The sequence below is a fragment of the Lutra lutra genome, chromosome 1 (assembly GCF_902655055.1).
Source record: "Lutra lutra chromosome 1, mLutLut1.2, whole genome shotgun sequence".
NCBI lineage: Eukaryota > Metazoa > Chordata > Mammalia > Carnivora > Mustelidae > Lutra > Lutra lutra.
Window position 1 is genome coordinate 1932268 of NC_062278.1, and position 24387 is coordinate 1956654.

Sequence of the window (24387 nt, forward strand, 5' to 3'; positions counted from 1 at the left end):
CACAGACAGGGGGATTTTATTTCTAGAAAAAGCGGCAAGCTCCGCACTGCACAATGCCCAGTGCACACAGCTGGCCCAGCAAGGCCCACGGGGAGTGGTGACCCCGCACGGGTGCCCCCACCCCCAGACCAGAAGGTGGGCATCCAGGGGCCTCAGTGCTGTCAGAGAGGCTGGCGGACAGCGGGGGCACAGCCAGGGCCAAGAAGGCCGCAGCCCCCACCCGCCCGCCCGCCTGCGGGCTCCTGGGAGAGAGGACAAGCGGCCTCAGAAGCCCTTGTCGATGCTGAGGCTACGGCGGGTGACGTGCTCCAGCTCCCCGGACACGTAGTCAGCCATGCTGATGCGGTAGTGGGCCAACATCTTCAGCATCAGCCGCAGGTTCAGCCACCACTGCTCCCGGGGCATGCGGTGCCTGCGGGGAGGGGGGGTGGGTGGGCGGGGCTCAGGGGCCACAGCTGGGACGGCAGCCCCCGCGGGACCCAGCCCCAGAGCACGGCCGTCCCCATCCCTCCCACATATGCTCCCAGGACAGGCCGGCTGGGCGAAAGGGCACAGGGGTGGCCCTGGGCACGGGAACGGGGCCGCCTGTGGGGTCAGGGCCGCCCCCCGCTGTCTCCGAGGTGCTCACTCAAAGTCCGTGTCCTTCTTGAGCTCGGTGACGGGGCTGAAGGCCACCGCCTTCTTCCGCAGGCCAATGACACAAGCTGAGTCCGGGGCATTGGCAAACACCCGCCCTGTGGACACAGGCTCTGGTTGGCGGCCCTGAACCCCAGGTCCTGGCAGAGGGCAAGGTCGGGCCCAGGGCCGCCACCCCGTCCTGCCACGCACCATTGCGATAGACGGCCCGTAGCTTCTCCGACATCCAGAGCATGGCCTTCACCCCGAGCTTGGTCCCATAGTTCCGGTCAAAGGGGGTCGGAGCTCCGCCCTGGAAACGCAGCAGGGACAAGGCAGATGATGCCAGGGGAGCCCCACCACACCCCCACCCCATTTCCCATCTGCTCCCTCGTTCTCCACCCCGAATCCAGCCTGAGAACCACCTCCAGGGACTGGCGGGCTCCTCCAGCTGGGCAGCCTTTGGGGGCCCACCCCTGGCAAGTGCGTAGTCCCCCGGAGAGGGGAGCCCCCACGTGGGCTGGGAGGCCACAGCTCGGGCTGCTGGCAGGCCCCCAGGAGGCCTAGAAGGGAGGGGACCGGGCCTGCCCCTTCTTAGCACTAAGGACTCGTGGGACGGGCGTCTCTCCCTCCTCACTACACTGAGGGATGCTGGGCATGAGCAGGAAGCGGCCGGTGGCCTGTGACCAGGGCGCCGCATGAGGCCGTGAACAAGGAAGGGCCCCCATCCTGCCATGCCCTCCCTGGTGGAGGCCGAGCCCAGAGCCCATGCCCCCAGCCCCTACCTGCTGCAGGTGGCCCAGGACGTTGGTCCTACAGTCAAACACACCCTTGCCCTCCGAGGAGTACAGGTTGTATAGAAACTCCGTGGTGTAGTGTTCGTGGCACTTCTCGTTTCTGGAAGGAGCGGCCCGGCCCGGGTTACGAGGGAGGCGCCCCGGGGTCTGGTCCCAGACACTGACCCCCTGCCGGGCCACAGACCAGTTCTGGGAGAGGGCATGGAGCCCCCGGCGAGGCCCGTCCGGCCCAGCTCTGCCCAGCGGCCCCTCCGCAGCCCCGTCGCGAGGCCCACCGTGGCTCGGGCAGACCCCCTCCCGCCTGGACCCCCAGCAGCCTCACCGCAGCACGAGGCCCCGCTGGATATCTGTCTTCATCTTCTCCGTCATGTGCTCCACGTTGGCCTGAGGGGTGGGGGACGTGAAGGGTGAGTGGGGAGGCAGCCGCCATGTGGCCGGAGTCCCCCAGCCCGGCCCACCCTGGAGCTTGTGTGACCAAGGGGAGGCCTGCAGCTGCTGGCGGGGCCCCAGGGCCAGGGCTGGGCCAGGAGGCCACGGCTGCCACAGAGTAGACACAGGGTGCGGGGGGCTGCGTGGGTCTGGGAGCCGCACCCAGCCCCACTGCGGGGTCCGCGGCGGGAGACGGGCTGGGGGCTCAGCTCACTTTCAAGTCTTGGATGTTGAAAGGGTCCTCGAAGACGTAGGCAGCGTCGGCGCCCACTGCGATGCCGGTCACCGTGGCCAGGTAGCCGCAGTAGCCACCCATGGTCTCCACGATGAACACGCGGCGCTTGGTCCCCGAGGCTGACTGCTTGATCCGGTCACAGCTCTGGGGGACGGGGCGGTCAGGGCCTTCCCCGGGGCCCCAGGGCATTCCCCAGGGCGCACTGTGCAGGGGCGGAGGCCAGGATGGCCCCATGCCCCGCCACGCCCAGGATGCCCTCCCACACACTCTCCACAGGGCCGTCTGAAGCAGGGTCCTCAGCGGGGCCACTGTGCCCCCAGGGAGACAGGAGTGTCAGCAGCTCCTGCTGGGTGCAGGCCAGGGGTGTGGCTCAAAGGCTCTGACATTGGGCCTGGGAAACACCCGGCCTTCGCTTTCTCAGTGGTCCGTGGAACCGTGGGGTCGTGTGAGCAGGGGACCCGCACCCCAGCCGCCACAGGGTCATGGGAACAGGGGACCAGGTGACACGATGCCCACATTCTGTAGATGCCAACAGCGATGTGACATAGGATAATTCTTACCCAAACGTTTCAGAGTTTGAAAGGAAATTATAACATAAAAAACTGACAAAGGAGAAACGAGACCAGTAGGTGACTAGGGTCTGAACCATGAGTTTAAACCCCAAGTAAGAGACAACCAGCAAAGTGGAGGAAAATGCTCTCATGTTTGCCAAAGGATCGATAGCCTACATATGTAAAGAGCATTTACAAATAAAAAACTCACCAAGAGAAAAACGAGCAAAAAATCAGGAAAACGTAATTTTTCCATAAAATCTTCAAACGGGTAATAAACAGAGAAAAAAGTTCACCTTCACCCAAATCACAGCTATAAATTAAACAGATGCCTCTCTTGCCGTCATAGAGGCAAAGAAAACAGGACCATGTCTGGTGCTGGTGAGGAGCTGCGGGCGGTCCACAGCGGTGACATGGCAGGGCTTGACGTTTAAGATCATGCGCTCCCGGGGCCCCTGGGTGGCTCAGTGGGTTAAGCCTCTGCTTTCGGCTCAGGTCATGATCCCAGGGTCCTGGGATCGAGCCCCGCATCGGGCTCTCTGCTCAGCAGGGAGCCTGCTTTCCTCCTCTCTCTCTGCCTGCCTCTCTGCCTACCTGTGATCTCTGTCAAATAAATTTAAAAAAAAAAAAAATTAAAAAAAAAAAAAAAGATCGTGCGGTCCCTGGGTCAGTGGACCCTGTAGTCTCGTTTGTTCTCTTTTCTCCTTTCTGTAGTATCACACAGGAGCTGCTCGGCTCAGCCCAAGATCCCCCCACATACAAGTGCTGACCCCAGCAGGCTCATGGGAGGGTCATGGATGGGGTGAGAGTCACGGGGAGGCCCCATGGAGCTCCAGGCGGGCACCCACCCTCCCACATCCCAACCAGGGGCCTGGGCTCTCCCACATCCACATGTGGCTGTTCACTGGACAGGACCACGGCCCCCCTCCACACGGCCCTGACCCCCCAGGGCCTCATGCCACAGTGACCCCAGAGCCACAGACCTGCAGGCCACCCACGAGGCCTTACTTCCTGCCGCCCCTCCCTCCCAGTGCCACGCCGTGTCCTCCCGTGTCCTGCCCACGCGGGGGATGAGGGAAGGCAGTGTCCTACCTCCATGGCAGCGTTGACCGCAGTGTCGGAGCCCAGGCTGAAGTCGGTGCCAGGGACGTTGTTGCTGATGGTGGCGGGAACCACACACATGACAAGGCACAGCTCCTCGTAGCGCCCACGGGCCTCCACCAGCTGCAGCACGCCCTCGTAGGCCTGGGGTGCACAGGCGGGCGCCAGGGGCTCAGGGATGCCCGCGAGGCTGGGCTGCGGTCGCAAGGGGCAGGCGGGCTCCCAGGCCGGGCATTCCCGGCCCTCCCACCCAGCTGACCCTCCGTGTGCCTGGGATGGGGGTGTGGGACCCACCTGCTCCTACCCCCAGGGCCACGACCACGGGCACCCCACCCAGCCGGCTGTGCGGCCGTCAGCCTGGGAAGCTGGACTCCAAGGACAGGAAGGAGGCCTGCCCGCCCTGCTGTGGTCCCATCCACCTGGTGCCAGTGGCAGGGGACTGGGGCCGCTCCGGGAACGGGCAGGCGTCATTTACGGGGCTGCCTGAGCACCGGGGTCCCCCAGCAGGCAGCTAAGATGCTCAGAACCCCACCCAGGAGCTGCACAAGGGACCCCAGCTCACAGGCGGGGTAAGGCCAGAGCGGGGAGGGGGAACGGGTGAGGGGGCCATGGGGCTCGGCACCCCGGGCCGCCCCCCAACCAGAAGCTGCTGTGCCTCCCCCTGCCGCTCCCCTCCATCCCCCACCTGCCCCCCAACCAGCACCCAGGTGCCCACATCAATCTGCGCATCGTGAAGCCGACACTGAACCCCGTGTCTGCGGCCCCGTGAGTGTGGCTGGCCGTGGACTTCTCCGCACATGGGGCTTCCGGCAGGGACGACCCTCCAGCATCCCCGCCCCGAGCTGGTGCCCCGCCGCGGCCCTCACCTCGAAGCCGCCGATGACCAGCAGAGCGTGGATGTTGTGGGCGCGGATGTTCTCCACGATCTTCTCCAGGTAGCTCTTGGGCAGCGTCCTGTGGCGCACGAAAACCAGACGGATATGGCACCGCACACGGGCTACGAGGACCCGCCAGCGCGGCAGCCGACCCCGGGCGACTGCGGGCCCTGGACATGCTGTGTCCCCACTTAGAGGTGGAAGAGGCTCGGCGCCGGGGGACATGTGGGGCCCACAGTGGGACAAAGAGGCCTGAGCACCTGCTGGGGGGGAGGGGGCAGCCCTCGTCTCCCGCCACCCAGGAGCCCACTTCCTGCCTGACAGGATGTCCTCCATGGGTGCAGGGCCACCCGGGCAGCTCTCCCTGCACAGGTGGCCTCGGTCAGCTCTCAGCCACGAGGGGGCAAGCAGGTCCACCCGCCAGTAGTCAGGACTCAGTTCCCGGCCACGGGGCAAGCGTCCCCTTGCAGCCACCCCACCGCAACCGAGCCCGCTGTCTGCGTTTCCCTCTCCCAGCTGCCCACGGTGGCCGGGGAGCCCGGGCCCGCAGCCAGCAGCTCACCTCTTGGTCCCCAGCACGGAGCCGCCCCGGCCCAGCCAGCCGGCCACGTCGTGCCAACTCACTTCTTGTATCTGTGGGGAGGCGGGGGAGACGCAGCCTCAGGGACAGGCAGGGGCACCCTTCCTCCTCCGACGACGGGCCCGTGCTCAGCGCGAGCCCATCCGCGCGGCACCAGTGGGCTGTGCCAGGCACTCAGTGGGGCACAGACATGGCCTGGGGCCCCCACAGGGGAGCTAACCCTCTCCCGAGGGCCTTCCCGCCACCTTCTTCGGGGACCCAACCCGGGCCATCGCCCTGACTTTGTACCGTGAGCCCCCAGTCCTTGTTCGCTGTGAGCAAGCTGGGGGCGGTCACACGACTCACACACGTGCCACCGTGCCCGCACGGCCACACCTACCTGACCCTTGGCCAGTCCCTCGAAGCCATTGTGCACGACGTACACCGTGTGGCCCTGGGAGATGCCGGTCCGCACGGCCGAGCGCACCGCCGCGTTCATGCCGGCCGCCGGGGCGCCCACGTTCAGGATGGCCAGGGAGAAGTTGGTCTTCGAGAATGAGAGGGGACAGGAAGGTGAGCACAGGGCTGGGGAGGAACCGGCGGAGCCAGACAGAGGTCAGTGAGAGCGCGGCTCCCAGCACCGGGCCCGGGTCCCGCAAGCCTCAGGGCCAGACCCAGTGTGGTGAGGGCACCCGCCGCGCCACAGCCACAGGCCTCCGTGGGACTGTGGGGACTCCCAGCCAAGCATGCTGGCGGGGGACAGCGGTGCGGGCGCCGGCCGGCATCAGAGCCTATCCAGAAGCTTCCAGCCATCACCCCACACTCTGGGCTCAGGGCAGCCGGCACCCCATGCGCTGGGCCAGCAGCACAGACGCACAGCAAAGGGGGCCACGGTGTCACGGAGGTTTTCCAGGAGCCACGTTAAAAAGTGCAAAGAAGCAGGTGACACTAGTTTAGGAGCACGGTTGGCTTAACCTGACGAACCAGTGTCACCTCAAGCAACTCCCAGCGGCCAGCTTCCTGACCGGGGGCCCGGAGTCTGGTGCGTGCTGGGCACACACAGCCCACCCCGCCGGGCACCGCGTCCCGAGCGCTCCATGGCCACGTGTGGCCGGCCAGCGGCTCTCCAGGCAGCGTGGCTCTCATGGGTCCTGGGAACACAGCCCTGCCGCCCCAGACTCAGTCCCCCTGCAGCGGTTCCAGGCGGGGAGACCACTCGGCTGGAGGGCAGGTGCAGCCGATCCCTCCCTGACCAGCCCCGGGACGAACGGGGGCCAGGATCCCATGGTCTAGGACGGTCTCCACGGGACCCCTTCCTTGTCCCCAGGGCATCAGAACAAGTTTTGGAGAAAGCCCACGTCATGAGGCTATTAGCTGTTTTAGAACGTAAGTGCTAGATCCCTTCTGTCCTGACTTAAACCCCCGGACCTGACTTGACTTCCTTCAGCTGTTGGTTAATAAGCAAGGAGCCGAGGTCACCTCCAGCCCGACACCAGCTGTCTGGGACCTGCTGGTCAAGCCTCTCGGCTCACAGATCAGAACCCAGACAGGAGCGGGTCCACGGGCCCCCAGGGTGGACCCCGACCCACAGGCAGAGCCGGGGCAGACCCCAGCAGCGGGCCAGGCTCGAGGAAGCAGCGGCGGTGAGTGACCTCACCTTCTCTTTGGAGAGCTTCTGGTGCGCAAGCAGCTTGTAAATGTTCCAGTTGTTCTCAAAGCTCCTGCGAAGGAAGCCAGTCTGCGCAGTGCAGCCCGCAGCCCTCGGCCACACCCCTCAGCCAAGCAAGCACCCTGCATCCAGCAGGGCAGGGTGGGCGGCTCCGAGCCGGCAGGAGGCACGGCCAGGGAAGTCAGAGCTGCAGGTCCGGTCCTCCGGGCCCCTCCAGACCTCCCCCGACTGCCTCCTTCTATGGACAGCCCCCGCCAGACCCCACCCGGGCCGCCCTCTCTCCTCCACCCTGCAGGCAGCTCCTCTCTACCCCACGGCCTGCCTGCTTCCCAGTCACAGGGACCGCTGAGCCCCCGTTCCTGCTGTTCCACTCCACACTGCTTGGCCACACGCTCAGCAGGAAGAGTCTCAGGAGAGACATGCAGCTTCACCTCTGCAGGCACAGCCATGTGCGAGCCATGCAGGGGTGTGCGGTGGGCCCCTCGACCAGACAGCCACTCCGGCTCCAGGCCCCGCGAGGGCCTCACCTGCCACGGAGCTGGATGGCCTCATCGAACCTCTTCTCGTCCATGGCCTTCTGCACCTCCTTTGTCTTAACGGAGACGAGAAACACAGGCTGGAGGAGGCTGGCGCACGCTCACGTGTGCACACACACACACGTGCACACACACACACGTGCACACGCACACGCACGGTGCTCGCCCAACTCGGTGGGCCTGTCCTGCACCTGCCGGGCAGCGAACACTGCCAAGGCCGGCAGTCGGGAGAGCCGGCTGAGACTAGGTGGTCCCCAGGTCTTCCCCATCCTCCTCAGCTCTGTGGGGCCCCACCAGGCCCCCGGGACTCTCCTGCCACCTGCAGACCAGGGCCAGCGTCCCCACTCCCTCTGCCCCCCTGAGCCTTGCCAAGTGTCCCCCCAACATCTGCAGAGTTTACACAGTGGCTCTGGCCACCCACTGCCCCCACTGCCAGCCTACCCCAAACGCCCTCCCCTGCCCAGCCCAGGTCAGGCCAGGGACGAAGGCTCCAGGAAACTCATGACCCCGGCTATCCCTGCTCTCTGCAGCTCCCACTCCTCTCTCGGGGCTCATCCCACCTTGGGGACGTGCTCCTGCCCCCCTCTCCGACCCGAGGACTGCGGCCAGGACAGGAGGGGGCCACAGGTAACAGAGAAGCAGCAGGACCCCGAGGGCGACGGGGTGGGGAAGGGCCTGGGCCTGGGCCTGCTGGGTGGGGGCCCCTCAGAGGCCCTGGGAGGGCCGGGGGGACCGTAGGCAAGGGGGCCAGCAGCGCAGAGCAGGGCATCTCCCTGGATCCCCCGCCTGGCCCGCCCCGGGCAGACCAGTACTTACCACCTGCACACACTCCATGAGGGGCAACCGCACGGACTGGTTCCCCGACAGGCTGACCACGCAGGCCTGCGTGTCCGGCGTGGCCTCCAGCAGCGCCATGACAGCCTCCATGCCCATCTTGCTGCTCTGAGTGGGGACAGGGCGGGCGGCTCTCAGGCAGGGGCACCGGCCCCCACAAACCATGTGCACATGACCCTTCTCGGCTCTGGGCCCACACCATGCACCCCAGGTCTCTGCGCCCTCAGCCTCAGGGCCCTGCCCCCGACACACACACACACCGGTCGAAGGTTCTAGAACAGGTGGTACCGGAACTGACCTCACGCAACCACCAGTCACAAGAGCCCCGCGAGGAAGGCTCGGCCCCACCACAGGCACAGCCTGACGGGAGCTGGGGCAGCTCACTAGGGGGCCTTGGCGTCCCCGAGCTCGGGCTCCTTGCGGCCGGTGCCGCCCACCGAGTGCAGGGTGGCCCTGGGGGCACGGAGCTCAGCAGTAGCACAAAATGCTGTTGCTCCACCTGCTCGTCTGACCCAGGAGCTCACACCTTCCACCGGCCGCCCAGTCCGATCTCCTGACGGGTGGAAGGGAGACCCGGAGCCGTCCCCACATCTCTGCCCCCCAGGCTCGGGGAAAGGACAGCCCTGCTGTCCTGACACCCTCAGGAGGCTCTCCTGACCTCACCCCTGCAGTCTCACACGGTCGGGAGCTGAAAGCGCCCAGCCGGGTGGGTCAGTGTCCCTGCTGCTCCATGTGGGACTGACTGGGGGAGGTGGGGGAGGAGACACCACACCAGGGCCTCCTGGGGAAGGCAGGTGCAGCTCGCCGTGGGCCCCAGGCCCAGGGTGACCAGCCCCCGTAGGTGGGCACTTTACCATCCATGGGGCCTTTCTGGGCCCCTGACCCTGTCCCCATTTGGTGGCGCAGGATTCCCACTTGGCAGAGGACCGGGGACCCAGCAGGGTCAGGACAGTGACGGCGTTCAGGCCACAGTCCAGCCTCTGCACCCCCAGGGCCTCCCCCAGACCCTAGGAGCTATGGTGCCAGGCTTAGACCACCCGACATCAGACCCTAGCAGGGCTGAGCCGTGCGCCTTGCCCCTGTGCACCCCCCCCTTCCTAGAGACCTGCCAAGTGCCACCGCAGGGGGTCTGGCACCAAGGTTGCTGAGGTGTGGGGTGGGGATGGGACCCCAGCCCCACATTGCTCACCACACAGAGAAACGGAGGGGCCACGCCTCGATCCCTGAGACCAGCAGCGGCAAGGACATGCCCACCACACTCGCCCAAGTACACACCCAGGGCCAGAGCCCAGCCCCACCTACCAGGATGCGGTCAAACGCCGAAGGGGTCCCTCCCCTCTGCACGTGGCCCAGCACAGTCACACGCGTGTCAAAGCCCAGCCTCTGGACCACCAGCTGCTCATTGGGAGAGAGTAGGGGGTCTTGGGGTCCGTGCCCGCCCCATAGGCCCCCAGCCCCGGTCCTCGCCGCTCCCCATCCTCAGGGATGTCGGGGTGTCCGTGCCCCCGTGTCGGGGTCCCCACAGCCTGTGGTCCCCGCAGTGCCAGCTCCATTCCCACAGTGTGAGTGTGTGTGTGCAGCTGCCGTGTGAGCGTCGGCATTTCCCTTGTGGGTGTGCGTGGCCGTGTCCCCGCAGCCTGTGGCCATGGTCTAGCCCCTCGGGTCAGGCTCCCCCAGGACTGTGGCTCTGGGCCCTGAGCGCAGACTCGGTAGGGACACAGAAGCTGGATGGCCCATGAAAGGGGGCACAGAGGCTCTTGGGGGCTGTGCCCGCTCAGGAGGCCGGGGCCCAGGGCCCTGGGGCGAAGTGCAACAGGTGGCTGGAGGTCATACGAAGCCCCTCCCCCCTCCAGAGTCAGTTTTTTGGCTGTTGGTCCTTCACTCGGTGGGGGTCACGGTCACCAAAGGGCCAGCAGGGGCAAGGGCCCTGTCACAGGGATGTTGCTGGGGGCCTGGACTTGGCCCCCGGGATGGGGGTGGGCCTGCCCTTCAGGGAACACGTTCTGAACGGAGACGAGAAGCCGGGGGGTGGGTGGCTCCCAGCAGATGTGGGGCCCCGCTCGGCCTCTGGGGCCAGCCGACTCGGGGAGCCCCCGGCATGCCCGCCCCACATCTGGCTATCGTCGGGAACGAGGAAGCACCCTCTGTCCGCGGGCCCCAGCTAGAGCCCTTGGGGACTGGAGATAAAGGGGGGGTCCGCCCCAACCGAGGCCCCACCCATCCCACATCACCCAACCCCCTCCCCAAAACTCACGTCCTTCACGTAGCGGGAGGAGATGGGCTTCCCGTGGCGGTCGATGGCACCCTCAGCGATGATGATGATGTTGAGTCGGGAACCCCGGCTCCGCGTCTGTGGCAGAGGCCCCAGGGCCCAGCCGTCAGCCCGCAGACACCGGCCCCCAACCCGCAGCAACCCATGCCTTCCCTGGTGTCCATGCCCCGGGGCCCGCAGTCCACACCAGCAGGGGTGGGGGGCCTCCTGGGGGCGGGGAAAGGCTGGGGAGCAGGGGCTTGGGGACAGCAGGGGAGGGTGGCGCCCTCAGAGCCAGGAGCCAGGCAGACGGTGCGGCGGGGACTTGGTACCCAGCTCCTGTGAAAGGAGTCTCAACAGGAAGCCATGTGGCGCGACAGCCTCCCCAGGACGCGGGGCTGCCGGCGGGGATGGAGGGCATCTCCCAGCCAACCCTGCCAGCGGCTAACTGGGACCCTGAGGTCACCTCTGAGCCTCAGTTTCCTTATCCTCAGAATGGGGGGACCTCATGGTGCTGGCCACCAGCCAGGGTTTCCTGGAGCGAGACCCCCTCCCCTCCCCAGGCTGTGGAGGGTCAACGGTGGCACCGAAGGGACCCACAGCAGCCTGCCCCAGCCCTGCGTTGGACTAAGCATCGCAGACCCAGAGCTCTCCGGGGAAGGCCCCTTCCCAATCATTTATCCCTTCAACTACATTCCAAACGTTCGCTCTCGCCCACGAGCCCCTGCTCGCCCCACAGCATCCAAATAGACTCAGAGAGGAAGAGGACCAGAGCAGCTCCTATGAGCTCCAGTGCAGTGAGAGAGAGAGGTGGGCCTGGAGGACTGCCTGGAGGAGGTGACCCAGTGCAAGTGAGCTGAGACAGGCAGAGACAGGGCTACAGGTGGAGCAGAAGAGCCGGGGGCCGGGCAGAGTTGGGGGGCACTTGCACCTCACAGGTGGGGAATCGGAGGCTCAGGGAAGCCAGGGAGGGCCCGAGGGTCTCCTGCTCCACGGAGAGTGGAGGCCACTGAGTGCAGGCCACTCCGGAAAGGCCCAGCCCCACGTTCGCAGTGAGGGAGCCGAGGCCAAGGTCAGCCAGGGACCATGCTACTGAGCCCCACTCCACAGGGTCAAGGCCACGGGCCCCGCTGAAGGAAAGGACTCCACGCACGGACAGAACATGGGCCTCTGGCCAGGCCCTGCCCTTGGCCTCACTGGGTCTGGGCAGAGATGCAGCACAGTGGCCGGCAGGCAGCGTGGGCAGTGGATGGGACTGACGCCGCCCCCATCCCGTGGGGAAGGGACACTGAGCGCCACCCTGGGCCCACCCACCTGTCTCTCCGAGGGCGTCGGAACTGAAGACAGGCCCACGCCCCTGGGCAGCCTCCGTGCTCGCTCTGGGGCACAGCCCCAACCTGAGTGTGAACTTCACGGCTCTACCTCAGGGGTCCCCCCGCCTCAAGTCCAGACCACAGCCCTTGATCTGAAGGCGCCCTCCCCACCTTAGGGCCCTCCTGGCCACCACTGAGCCCCGGGCTGGTCGAGGGGCCAACCTATGTTCAACCCCTTGGGGGTCCCCAAGGTAAGTGTGCCCGCTCTGCATCGGCACCCCGGCTCCATCCCAAGGGGCCCAGATACTCCCAAATACTCCGCTTGTTCCCCGGACAAGGCCTCAGCCCCCAGCCACCCTCTGTCCTCTCCTGCCCCGACAGCCTGCTTGGGGCCTCACCTGCTGGGGTCACTGCCCACGTCCCGTCCACATCTTCAGAAGGCCACCTCCCTGGCCCAGGCTCAGTGGCCACGGTCCCCAGGAAGCCAGCATGACCGTGACCCGCTCCCGCCCCCTCCCCATGTCAGCGCTGACCCCAAGGAGCTGAGCCTGGGGCAGCGTCACAAGCTTTATCCTCCTCTGCCTTCTCTGCCCGGGGACGCGCCCTGGGGGACACCGGCCCCTGTGCCGACGCAGCAGCTCGTGGCAGGAACCTCTGGGACAAGACAGTCCCCGCTCACCTCACCCAGCCGCTCACACATGAAGTTCTCCCAGCCGTCCTCGGGCGGAGCCTCGGGGATGAACAGCCAGTCGGCCCCCGAGGCCAAGGCGGACACCAGGGCCAGGTACCTGCGAGAGCGGAAGGTTGGGCGCTACCAGGGATGGCAGGGTGTAGCCCAGCACCACGGTCCAAACCCCGGGGCCTGGGGAGGTACAGCTCTGAGCCTCATCCAGCCCCCAGACCGGGACTCATCACGCCTCAAACTGTCATCCCTCGAGCAGGAAGCCAGCACCTGCTACGTTCCTCACCCCGACTCCTGCTCCCCAGCAGCCCACCCCCGGCTAACCGCGGCAGCCCCCTTACCCGCAGTGCCGTCCCATCACCTCCAGCACAAAGGTCCTCTGGTGGCTGTGGACACAGAACAGGGTGGAAGGCGTCCGTACGTGCCACAGTGAGCTGTGCGCACGGCCCAGCCCCGCAGAAACGGCCGCGGGGCACGGGAGCAGGGCCACACTGCCCACTGCCACACTGCCCACCGCCCCAGCCCTCCCCTAGAAATGCCCCAGCAACCCAGCAGACTCAGAAGCAGCCCAAGGACAGATGGCCCCTCCCACACCCAGGGCGGCTGGGTCTCTACCTAAAGGCCACCCATGCCTGGGTTCACCCACCTCTGGGCTGGTTTCCACAGATCTGCCCTCACCGTGCTGGGCCACTCACCTTCCCTGGGCCTGGCCGTCCCTGGCCAGGAGTCTGCACGCCCCTTGAGGGGTGCACCCCACCCCAGGGTCACCAGGCAGTCTAACGGAGACCGCATGCAAAGCTGGGGCCCCCACGGACCCCACAGAGCTGCGGCCTCAGCCCCGGGAGCCACCTGCCCCCAGGGAAGGGCGTGCACAGCCTCGCTCACCTCTGGGCCGTGGTGGTGATGGCGTCGATGACCTCCATGATGCGGTGCAGGGCCGAGTCTGTACCGATGGTCATGTCGGTGCCACAGAAGTCATTGTCGATGGAGCCCACCAGCCCCGCGATGCTCAGGTGCGAGTACGTTTGCGCTGTGCTCTCCGAGATCTTGCCTGTGCGAGCAGCCAGCATGAGGCCCTGGCCCCGGGGCACCCACACCCAGCCCCCCAGCCAGAGGGCCCCCCATCCCACACAGGATCCCCACCCAGTCCCCGGGTCCTGCAGCAGGGGTGTGGCGGTGAACGGCAGAGGCTGGGCCTGAGAGGCCTCCCGGGGAGGCTAGGAGATGGCACCCCTGCTCTCCAGGTCCCGGAAGGGCTGAACATGACCCCAAGAAGTCAACATCGGACTGGCAATCTTGGGGCTCCACGTCCTCAAGCTGACAAGGTCCAGAACCCACATCCGGGCATCAGTTATGGACAGGCCGTGTACACACAGCCCAGGATGTCACCCGGGAACGGCTGTCCACGCCCAAAAGCACGGGCGCTGCCTGCGGATCCCCAGCACCGCGTCCCCAGAGGCCTTGGGCTTACACACGGACGTCCTCACTAGTGGCCAGAAGGCCCGCAACGCCCTGACCTTGGGCTGCGCCGGGCCCACTGCTCCCTGCCAGTGGCCAGACGCCTCCTGCATCTTCATGGCCCCACGGCCTCATCCCGCCTGTTCCCGCAACCCCGGCCGCTCCGTGCCGGGCCCCAGGCCCACCTGCGGCCACCAGCTCCTCCAGCAGGCTGCCCCACTCGTTGCGGAAGATGTTGGCGCCCGTGAGGCTGCCGTCGCCGCCGATGACGCACAGGTTGGTGATGCCACGCTGCACCAGGTTGTAAGCCGCCGCCCGCCGGCCCTCCCGAGTGGTGAAGGCTTTGCAGCGCGCACTGCCAATGATGGTGCCGCCCTGCACAGACGACACGGCCTGGGGTGCGCGGGGGCACCGGGGGGCCCAGGACAGCAGCGAGGGGCTGCTGGATCTCACAGAACCAGGACAGACAGACGAGTCCAAGGGCTTCTCTGGAAGCCGGGGCAAGGGCCCCACCTCCCAGGGTCCTCCCCGCGTTCACGACCCGGAGAATTAAGCTACGTGCCAGGCTCCACACGTTCGAGGTGGTGGAGAGGGAAGGCTCCAAAGTCTGACACGCGCACATGCACACACATGCACACAAACACACATGCACACAGACGCACACAGAGACACACGCAGATGTGCACACACAACCATACACAACCACACACACATGCACACACGGACACGCAGAGATGCAGATGTGCGCATGCAGAGGCACAGACACAGAAACACACACCCGTGTGCACAGACACGCAGAGATGCAGATGTGCACACACACGTGTGCACACAGAGACACAGACAAACACACACGAATGCACGTGCAGACACACAGAGATGCAGGTCTGCACACAGACACACGTGTGCACAGAGATGCAGACACACAGACGCACACAACCACACACACACATGCACACAGACATGCAGGTGTGCACACAGGCACACGCAGAGACGCAGACACACAGACACACACACGCATGTGCACACACAGACACGCAGAGATGCAGATGTGCACAGACACACGCGTGCACACAGAGATGCAGACACACAGACATGCACAACCACACACACACGTGCACAGAGACACGCAGAGATGCAGGTGTGCACACACACATGCACACGCAGAGATGCAGACACACAGACACACACATGCACGTGCACACACAGCAGCCACAAACGCAAGGAGCTCCGTCAGCTGCAAAAGCATGTCTTCATCAGCGCAACCCCGGCCGGCTTGGGTCGGGGGCAGCCCCAGGACATGGCTCAGGGCATGCACCTGCGAGCCTACTGTGTTCCGGCCGGACCCGGACAGCAGGGTGCCCCGTGTCCTACCATGCAGCTTGTGAGACCCACCAGGCCGGCCTAGGCCCCAGACTTACAGGGGCTGGTGGAGTGGCACTGCCCTGGAGGCAAAGACCAAATCCTTCCTCTGCCCCCTTGGTGACTCCGGCGGAGACCGGGATGGCAGAGCACCTCCCAGCAGCCCCTGCAAATGCTCAGCTTTCCTCCCAGGAGCCCCTCTGGCCCCCTCTGCCCATCTGTCCCCTCCTGTCCCTCCTTCTCTGTCCTGCCCCTCTGTCCCCTCCTCCCTCGACCCCCCTGTCCCCCCACCTCTGTGCTCTGGGCTCCCCCATCCCCCTGCCTTACCTTCGACGCTGCTCCACAGCCCAGCTTAGTGCTCGGCCTAAAGCCCCATCCCCAGGGCCACTCGCTCAGAACAGAGGCCACGGGCGTCCTCACACACAGGGTTAGGGCAGAGTAAATGTCCCGATCGGGTATCTAAGGCCTAAGGGACACCCTCCCTAGACCCCTGGGGTGGAGGACAAGGTCTAGGACCAAGCCACAGCCCCACCCCAGGACACGGCTGGGTTGGCAGGGGCAGGGGGTGTCTGGTGAAGCCCAAGAAGGAGGCTCATCCACGTCCCCACGGACTGACCACAACAGGGACGGCAAAGTGGCCCCCACGGGTGCCTGGGGGAGCGGGCTCTGTCGGGAACGCCCGCCCTGGACAGGAGGGGTGGGCCGTGCTCGGCACCAGGGTCTGGCTCTTGGCCCCCACCGCCCTTGCTGACCCCCTGGTGGCTCACAGCGATGACCAGCCACCTGCCACCTGAGCACTCAGGCTGGCGGGATAAACAGGTAACAAGTGCCCACACAACCCGGTTCTGGTCCCAAGACCACCTCCACTCAGGACCCCCGGCCCAAGCGGGGCGCTCTGTCCATGTGATTGTAGACGCCGGCTTGCCCGCTGCCTCGGTGCCCGGGAAGCCTGGCATGATGACCAAGGGGAGGAGCCAGAGCTGAAGGGTGGCAGAGGCCGCTCGGGGGCCGTGGCACACCTTTCCCAGCGGGGCCCGTCCTCCCTACCCACCCTTTGCTGAAGACCGAGTGCGATCTCGGAGCAGGGACATTCCGGAGCCATCGTGTCCCCAGCACCCCAGAGCAGCCGCCGGCCAGGTCAGCCTGGAGCCCGCCCACTGCGGGACGGTGTTCGTGTGCATTTCTGCATGTGTACACGTGTGTGGGTGCACACAGCACACACCCTTGGGCACGACGGGGCCGCCCCGCGCAGCCTTACCAGCTGGATGATGTTGGAGACGCTGAGCCAGTCGGCCGGCCTGATGTTCTCTCCGCCTTCCACGAGGCCCTCATAGCCCTGGACCGGGGACAGGCATGAGCCCAGCGCACACGGCACCGTGGCGGGGAGCAGGACCCCGGAACATCCTCCCAGACCCCATCTGACTGGAGGGGTCCTGGCCGCCGAGGTTCCCCAAGCCCAGGGCCCCCCACTGGCCCTTCCAGAAGACCCTCTGCAGGGCTGGCGAGCCTATTTCCACAGAGCAGACACGCGGCGGAGGCCGGCAGGTGGCCAGCTTGAGGAGCTCCGGAGCACGTGCGCCGAGTCACCGAGACCAGAAATGTAACCGGCCCGACGCCCAGCGTCCCTCTGCCCAGGAGCCTCCCACCGAGGAAGCTGCTGCCCTGCCCGCTAGGGGTACCGACGGGCAGCACAAAAGACAGCCCGAGGGTCTGCTCCTTGTGTCTGGCTCAGCCCGGGGTCTGAGAGACCCACAAGCCACATCCAGGGGTGTGTGGCCGCTGCTGTGCCCTGGTCAGCCCACAGCCCCATGGGCTTGTGATCTGTCCACTGAGGGGGCCATCTGGGTGGTCTCCAGCTCGAGATTTACAAATGCTGCGGCTAGGGACACACACGTGTCCTGGCTGTGTCTGAGTGACGCTCCGCAGTCGCTGACACCACCCTGTGTGCTCGCGGCCACCACCCCACCAAGCGGCAAAGTGGCCGGGGGTCGGGCACTTGCCCCCGCAGCGCTGGGCCGTGCCAGTCTCCATTCCGATGGTGTGGCAGTGCCTGCAGGTGGCTATAACTGGGACTCCCTGGGACGTCAGCTGGAGGGCCTCTGGGAGGAGGTGGGTTCCAGCCTCATGCCCATTTCCCCTTCACACGGCCCAGCCCTTCCTGAACTGCAGGGTTTCTTCGCAGGGTCTGGACACAGGTCATGTGCGTTTGTAAACAGTAGGAAGACACGGCACCACCACGCTGAGAGGAGCAGGGCCACCTCCTCCCTGAAGCCCTCTGGGCCCCACCAGTGACACAGGGAATGAGCCACTGTCCTGCCTGGGGCGGGAGCGCAGCTTGGCTCTGCATATCTGCTCCCCCCTCTGCCTCCTCCCCTCGGGCCGGTTCACCCTTGCTGTCCATCGCCTGGGCCTGCAGGGGCCTCCCACTCCTGGCGCTGGGGGTGGGGTCAGGAGCCCACCGCCAAGAACCAGAACTGGACAAGGGCTCTCAGGGCCACAGGGGGACCTGAGGGACCACGAGGCTGCTTTCTTCCACTTAGGTTAGGTCAGGACCCTCCTCCTTCCCCCTCCTTCCCCTCCCCCCATCTCCCTCAGGAATTTTCTGCCACTAGGACAGAAGCCAGCCCCTCCCCCCAAACCCAGGTACCAAAAAAAGCAAGAAAATGACCCGAAAACCCACAGCTAGCACTGCCCAGGGCAAGCAGCTGCAAACAGGCAGCTCTCCGCCCGCGGAAGCCCAGAACTGGGCGCAGAGCCCAAGCTCGGTGCCGCCCCCTGCCCCACTGTGCACCCTGCGTCCCCAGAGACACGGCTGTGGCCGGGCCGCTCAGCTGGAGTCAGTCTAGCCTTGGAAACTTCTAGAATGTCTCTGCATACCTCTACCCGCTGTGTGTCACCATGCCCCTCCGCCCCCGCCCCTCCACCCTCTCCAGCCCTCTCGCAGGCCCAGCCCTGCGCAGCTCCCTGCGTCACCTCTGAGCCCCGAGGTCCGTTGGCTCCTGGGCCAATTCCAACCTTCCAGGTTTCGGGACCGTGAAACGTGCCATCACTCACCATGTTGCAAGAGCTTATGTGCCCTAACATCCCCGCTTAGCCAAAGAAACAGAGGTCACACTCACGGAAGGGAAGGACGTACCTGTCACATGTACACAGGCTCAGGGAGCCCGGGCAGGACCCAGCCCTCCCTGTCCATGGAACCTGCCAGTCCCTCTCCAGGGACTCTTCCCTGTCCCCTAGAAGGTTCTAGACCATTACCGGTGTAGGGAGCCCCCCCCCGCCCAGCTCCTGAGAGTCTGCCAGCCCGGTCTGCAAAGGGAGTCCTGCCCACCTGCTCGCTGGTTCTCATACTCAGACACCCCCAGACATCTGCACCAGCAGCCCAAAGGCAGGGGAGGGAGGCTGGGAAACTCATTACAGTTTATGTAAAAAGTGAAAACAAAGTAACACAACAGCCAAAAAACCACAAGGCTACATTCTGCAAAGGTGTGCGAGCGAGCTGGTGCCACATGTGGCTGTGGGCACCCGCAGGCTGGAGGGTGAGCCTCAAACTGAAACAGGGATGGGGTGGGGGCAAGGCAAAGGGGCAGCGCTCAGCCGGAACACGACAGAGCGAGAGCGCCGGTGTGCCTCTCTGTCATTACGGGTACTCGGGACACCGTTTGCCCCGTGCGTGCTGAAGGGGGCAGGAGGGCCGGGATCCGAGGACGGGGCTGGAAAGATGAGTGGGGATGAGGTCCCGGGCCTCTGAGGGCCACAGCCTCCCCCAGCCTCCCCCAATCCTGCACCTCAAGGGTCATGGCCCTCCCTGCAAGCACCCAGGGTGGGCCCGCCACCTGCACCCCAGAGCTGGGGCCCAGCCCCTCTCCACCCATCATGTCCTGACCGGCCTCCACGGCCCCATCCCTGTTCTCTGAACAGTGAGCCATGGTCAGGGGTCCGTCCCCCCACCCACACGCTGGCCTAGACCCTCGTGGGGGTCCGAGACCCCACCCCACGCCTTACCTCATAGATGAGGAAGACTTTGGCTCCCACGTAAATGCCCATGCGCGTCACAGCTCTGACAGCCGCGTTCATACCTGCGAGGGTCGGGGCAACACACCCGTCAGCGGAGGCCCACGCAGGTCAGGACCCGGGACCCCTGTGTCTCAGGGGGCACCGAGCTAGGAGTTCGAGGTCCCACCCTGGGGGGGCCGGCCAGGCACAGGTGAACCACCGGCGGGCTCTGAGCTCCCGAGCACTCAGAAAGAAGGGGTCCCTGGAGTGAAAGCAGGAGAACCCAAGCCAGGGACCAGGTGAGTGTGAACGTTCTGGACCCTTCGTGGCCGCATCCACTCCCACACAGGCCACTCGGCACCTCCCCACCGACCCCTGAGCCCCTGCCCTCTGGTCCCCCTGAGCTGGGGTAGGCAGGCAGGGCCTCTCGGCCCTGGTTTCCTGCAGGAGCACGTGGCTTCCAGGGTCCCTCACCGCATGTGCGCTCCACCTGGGGACCCTGACATGAGGACTCTAGGCCTCTGCCCTGGTTACACAAGTCTCTCAGGTCTGCAGCCTAGAAGGCAGGGCCCAGGGGGACAGGGCAGGTCACAGGGCTGCATGGAGCACCTGAGCAGGAGCCCAAGCACACAGCCCGGCCCATGCGCAGGCTCACGGCACGGGGCTCCCAGGAGAGCAGATGGTGTGCTGCCCACTATCCCCATTCTACAGATGAGAAGCCCGAGTCCCAGAGGGAGGGTAGGGGGCCTGCTGGAGCCCCTCGGATAAGGCAGTGGCAGATGGAGCCTGACCCATCCTCGTCCCCACCCAGCAGCCAAGAGTCCTACATCTGAGGTCCAATGCCAGGGGTTCCAGAGGCGGGGCACCCAAGACATCACGGGGGACAGAGCAAAGAGGCCACCCGGGACCTGAGCTGGCCACACTCGCCACTTACGTTCTTGACTTTAGCAAGAAAATCTTATTTCTACAGGAATCATCGTGTCCCACGATCCCCCAAGGGGGAGAAGCAGAGAATGACATTGAGGCAGGAGCCCAGCTCCCCGCCCGAGGTGGGGGTGGCAAGGGAGAGGAGATGGCAGGAAATTTCCCCCACTGTGCCAAAGTGCCCCCCTGCCCCACTGCAGCCCCCAGACCCACGCCAGCCCAGGCCTTCCACTCTCTCCTAACTCAGGGCGAGGTCCTTTTGGGCCCACTGTGAGCTCAAGGTCCAAGCCCCAGCTCTGGCCCGGGAGGTGAGGACAGAGGGCACAGGTGGGAACTATGGGTGGGAGGGCAGTGGCCAGGGACCCGGGCCCACCGTGGGACTGGAGGTCCTCTGGTGGCCCCCAGCTGTGTGTGACACAGGGCAGGCCACCCCTGGGGTCATGATCATCTCCCGAGCCTGCGGTTGGCTTGTCTGGGGCCTCGGAGAGTGGAGGCCCCGAGCTCCTGCTACCGGTTCAGACCATGTTACGGGCCGGTGTGATTTTCAGAGCAGGACTGAACGGCACTGGGTCAGCCGCCGTGGGAACGTGGCCCGAGGCCTGGTTTCCCTTGTACACCTCACTGTAAGCTGCTTCTTAAAAGAGCCTTTTGACTTCCCTTTAATCTGCTTTTCTTTCTCAAAATAAACCCTAGGCGGCAGCCTCAGGCCCCAGGCCCCGGGCGGGGTCAGGAGATCGAGCGAGAAAGCCGCAGCTGCCAGACCACCCCAGGACCCAGGACCCTCGACCCTGCAATGGGCGCAGAGACAGCAACCAGACCTCTGCCTGAAGTCCACGTCCTCACGTGCTCTTTCCTCCTCTGCTCCCAGAAAACGAATGTGTGAGAAAGTGGCGGCCACACGATGACACTGGGCTCAGGGAACAACTTTAATTGTGGGCTGGGAAGACGCGCGGTGGGGGGCAGTGGGGTGGGCGAGCAAGCTAAGTCCCGCCTGTGGAGACCTGGGGGAGAAGTGGGGGGCAGGTCCCACTCTTTCTTAGTCTTCTCGTTACTTTGGCACCAAGTCCTCCCCTGCCGCCTTCCCTCCACCGGCCAAGGATGCTCTCGCCCCCTCCCCTGTTTCCAGAAGGGGAAACCATGGCCCCAAGGGACACGCTTGGGTCAAGTCGGCATGCAGGTCACAGCCCAATCATGACCAGGCCTGGCCCTCCCTGCATGAGGTGGGTCCTTTTCCCGCACTCCAGCAAGTGCAGAATTTAGCATCCGAGGGAAGTGTACCCCAAAGTCCCCACTCCCCGTAGTGCTGTCAGCCCAGCACCCACACGGGCACGCGTCACCAGGTCCCTGTGAGCTCGGCCTTTGGGACCCCTAAACCGAGAACCCACCATCTGGGCCAGATCGTGGGGGCGGAGCTGGCAAGAGGGTGAGCCAGCCCAGGGCCTGCACCCATGGACTGGGTTCAGCAATTACACTCCGCAAGGCTCTGTTGTCCCCCAGGACACCAGCTAGCCCCTGCAGCTTCCCTCCAAGGCCACAGGCTACCCTGGCCCCACATCAGACAGAGCACCGGCTGCTCACACAGGCTCTGCTCTCACCGGGGTGGCAGCACCCTCGAGGGCCAGAGCCCTTCCTCCAGGTCCCTTCACCCACCCGCCAGCCATGCCAGGCCCAGAGGCCTGGGGGCAAATTGCAAGAGGGCCCCTGTGCAGGGCAGCACCGGACAGCAGCTAACTCCGCCCCTCTGGGCTCCTGAAGGCCTCCTCCTCCCACCTCTTCCCTGCTTCCCAAGGAGGAATGGGGAGCCGGGGCCTGAGAGAGAAGCAGAGAGATGTGTCTGCGCTTCCTGATCTGGAAGGAGGCAGGCCCGGCCGATCCCCGCAGGGATCTTCCTTCTGGTCTGAGGTCACCCGGGGTGCAGGGTGCAGGGGTCAGGGTGTGCAGTGGGGCTATGCAGGCTGAGCAAGTCAGGTGCCACAGCAGCCCCCCAGGCCAGAGGCACTGGAGAGCAGCACTCAGGACCAGACCAGGCCCCTGCGGTGGCAACCACCCCCCAACGGAACAGGCCACCAGGACCGCTGGCTTCCCCTGTACAAAGGGAGTGAGCACACGTCTGAGCACGGGAAAATTGCCCAAACCTCCCCCGATCCAGCTCGCGTCCCCACCGAGGCCCCAGACAGAAGGGCTGTTGTGGGTCCGCCTGCCAGCCCCAGCCCTGCCAGCCGGGTGGAGGAGGAGAGGTAGGGGTGCATCGTCGGAGGTTCGGGGAAGCAGGACGGCCCCGGGTAGCCAGGAAGAGCGGGGCTCCCGGGCCTGCGGGTGGGGGGCCTGCGGGTGGGGGACCTGCCGGGCGGGGGACCTGCCCAGTCCGGGCACCTCCGCGCGTCGTGAGCTCCAGGAAACGGAGTCCTGGCACGTGCGGCCCGGAAAGAGGGGCGGGGGCGGGCGGCCGGCCCGAGGGGCGAGGGCGCCTGTTTGAGCCGCCACCCGCGAGCGTCCCGGGCCACCGCGGCCGCGCAGACACACCCCCGGCGGCCGGGGGCGGGGCGCGGAGGTCGTGGCTGTCGGCACGTCCGCCGGCGGCTCGGGCGCGTCCGGCGAGGAGCGGGGAGGGCGCCGGCGCCGACAGGGAGACCCGCAAGGGGTCGGAATGAGCGGCACCGGGGGCGCAGGCTGGAGCGCAGGGCCGGCCGGCCGGCCGCGCGCCCCCCGGATCGCGGCCGAGGGGGGCGGGGGCGCCTGGAGGGGTGGAGGGACAGGCAGACCCCCCCGCAGTGTCCCCCGCCCGGCCAAGCGCCCGCGCCCCCGCTCACCTTGCGCATCTCCGCCGCTGGTCAGCACGCCGATGGCCTTGCCGGCCCCGGACATTCGCAGCTTCTCCAGGTCCACGGTGGCCATGGCGGCGCCGAGACGGGCCGCGCTCGCTCCTGCCGGGGCCGCGCACTGTCGCCGGGCCCGCCCCGCGCCGCTGTCCCCGCCCCGCGCCACGTGTGAGGTCACCGGCCGGGGGCGCGGGCAGAGGGCGGCCGCGAGGCGGTTCCGGGCCCCGCTTGGACGACACGGGGCGGCACAGCCACCGCGAGGGGTTCTGCGACCTTGGACCGACCCGGCCGCGTTGTTTCAATTTAGCAAACGCGGCGCGTGGACGCACAGTCGGCGCCGAGAGTCCAGGGGCTAAACCCCACCTGCGGCGAAGCCTTCCGAGCGCGTTACAGACCATCCGTCCCCTGCCAAGTCCTGCGAAGTATTTGCAGGTCTAGGCCCGGTCTGCGTTAACTTTGCTTTTCAAGAAGTTGGTGGCAGGAGCCCAAGTTCCCCTCCCTCCTGTTCAGGCAGCCAGGAAGGGCCTTCAGGCTTCAACAGGGGCCACCGAGAGCGCGGTGCTCAGTTAGGGTGCCGGGAGGAAGCACAAAACCAGGCTTCACGCGTTCATTCCTGCTTCAGTAAACATCCGTTGGGCCCTTGGAAAACTTGCACACCGTCCTGTGGGGTCGGGACAATGGTCTCTACCTTACGTGGTCCCTGGGTCAGTCAGGTGCCGTGGTGGAGCCTCTCTGGTGAGTAGGGACCCCCAAAGGGGGGACCCACCCTGCAGGAGCCCTGACCCAGGACTGGAGATTGGGAAGGCCCAGACAGCCACGGGGCATCTTGGGACACAGGGAACATTGCGTTTCCTGAGCGGAGTGGTGACAAGGGGTGTCTGCTCTGTGCCTGTTCCTTATCTGTGTTACGTTCTGATAAAAGGTTGGCCTGTAAAGATTACGTCGTTGCGGTAAGAGAAACCAGGAGGTATTGGTCAAAGGGCGGGCAGGGGTCGGATCCGCAGGATGAGTCCTGGAGCGCCGCGGTCCTACGGGCGCCTGCTCACAATTCTGCGCCGGCGCACTTGAAGCCCGCGCCCGAGGGCCTCGTGCACAGGGGCCAGCGTCCAAGTCTTGGTTTTAGCTCAGGCCGGGATCTCAGCGGGGCAGGGCCGAGCCCACGGCTGGCTCCCAGCTCAGCCTGGAGTCCGCTTGGGAGTCTTTCCCTCTACCTCCCCCTCTGCATCTCTCCCCACCCCTGTGCCTGCTTCCTCCCAATAAACAAATAAAATCTTAAAAAAAAAAAAAAAAAAACCTAATGCTAAAGCTTTTTATCACAAATGATAATGATAATAACGAATAAAGAAGGTAACTAACAACATTTAAAATGTTTTTTTACCCAAAAAAA

General features: G+C 65.7%; 1 protein-coding gene across 1 annotated transcript; it reads right to left on the reverse strand.

Annotated features, from left to right (window-relative positions):
• On the reverse strand, positions 1–23147 carry PFKL (phosphofructokinase, liver type). The gene is made up of 22 exons (XM_047718659.1): positions 22992–23147; positions 19267–19340; positions 16523–16600; positions 14091–14280; positions 13333–13498; positions 12789–12833; positions 12445–12553; positions 10456–10551; positions 9504–9596; positions 8184–8309; positions 7359–7423; positions 6820–6883; positions 5563–5709; positions 5166–5236; positions 4595–4682; positions 3720–3872; positions 2056–2220; positions 1735–1796; positions 1401–1512; positions 829–928; positions 629–734; positions 1–412 (listed from the first exon to the last, which is right to left on the reverse strand). The coding sequence occupies exons 1-22, from the start codon at positions 23074–23076 to the stop codon at positions 265–267; spliced, it is 2343 nt and encodes a 780-aa protein (XP_047574615.1). The 5' UTR covers positions 23077–23147; the 3' UTR covers positions 1–264.
• Between the last annotated feature and the right edge of the window lie 1240 nt (positions 23148–24387).

Excerpts from the sequence above, each read along its gene's own strand:
- PFKL (XM_047718659.1), bottom strand. The coding sequence starts at position 23,076 with ATGGCCACCGTGGACCTGGAGAAGCTGCGAATGTCCGGGGCCGGCAAG. Across the intron at positions 12,554-12,788 it reads GTGATGGGACGGCACTGCGG|GTACCTGGCCCTGGTGTCCG; the intron begins GTAAGGGGGCTG and ends CCGCTCTCGCAG. Across the intron at positions 413-628 it reads AAGAAGGACACGGACTTTGA|GCACCGCATGCCCCGGGAGC; the intron begins GTGAGCACCTCG and ends CCCTCCCCGCAG.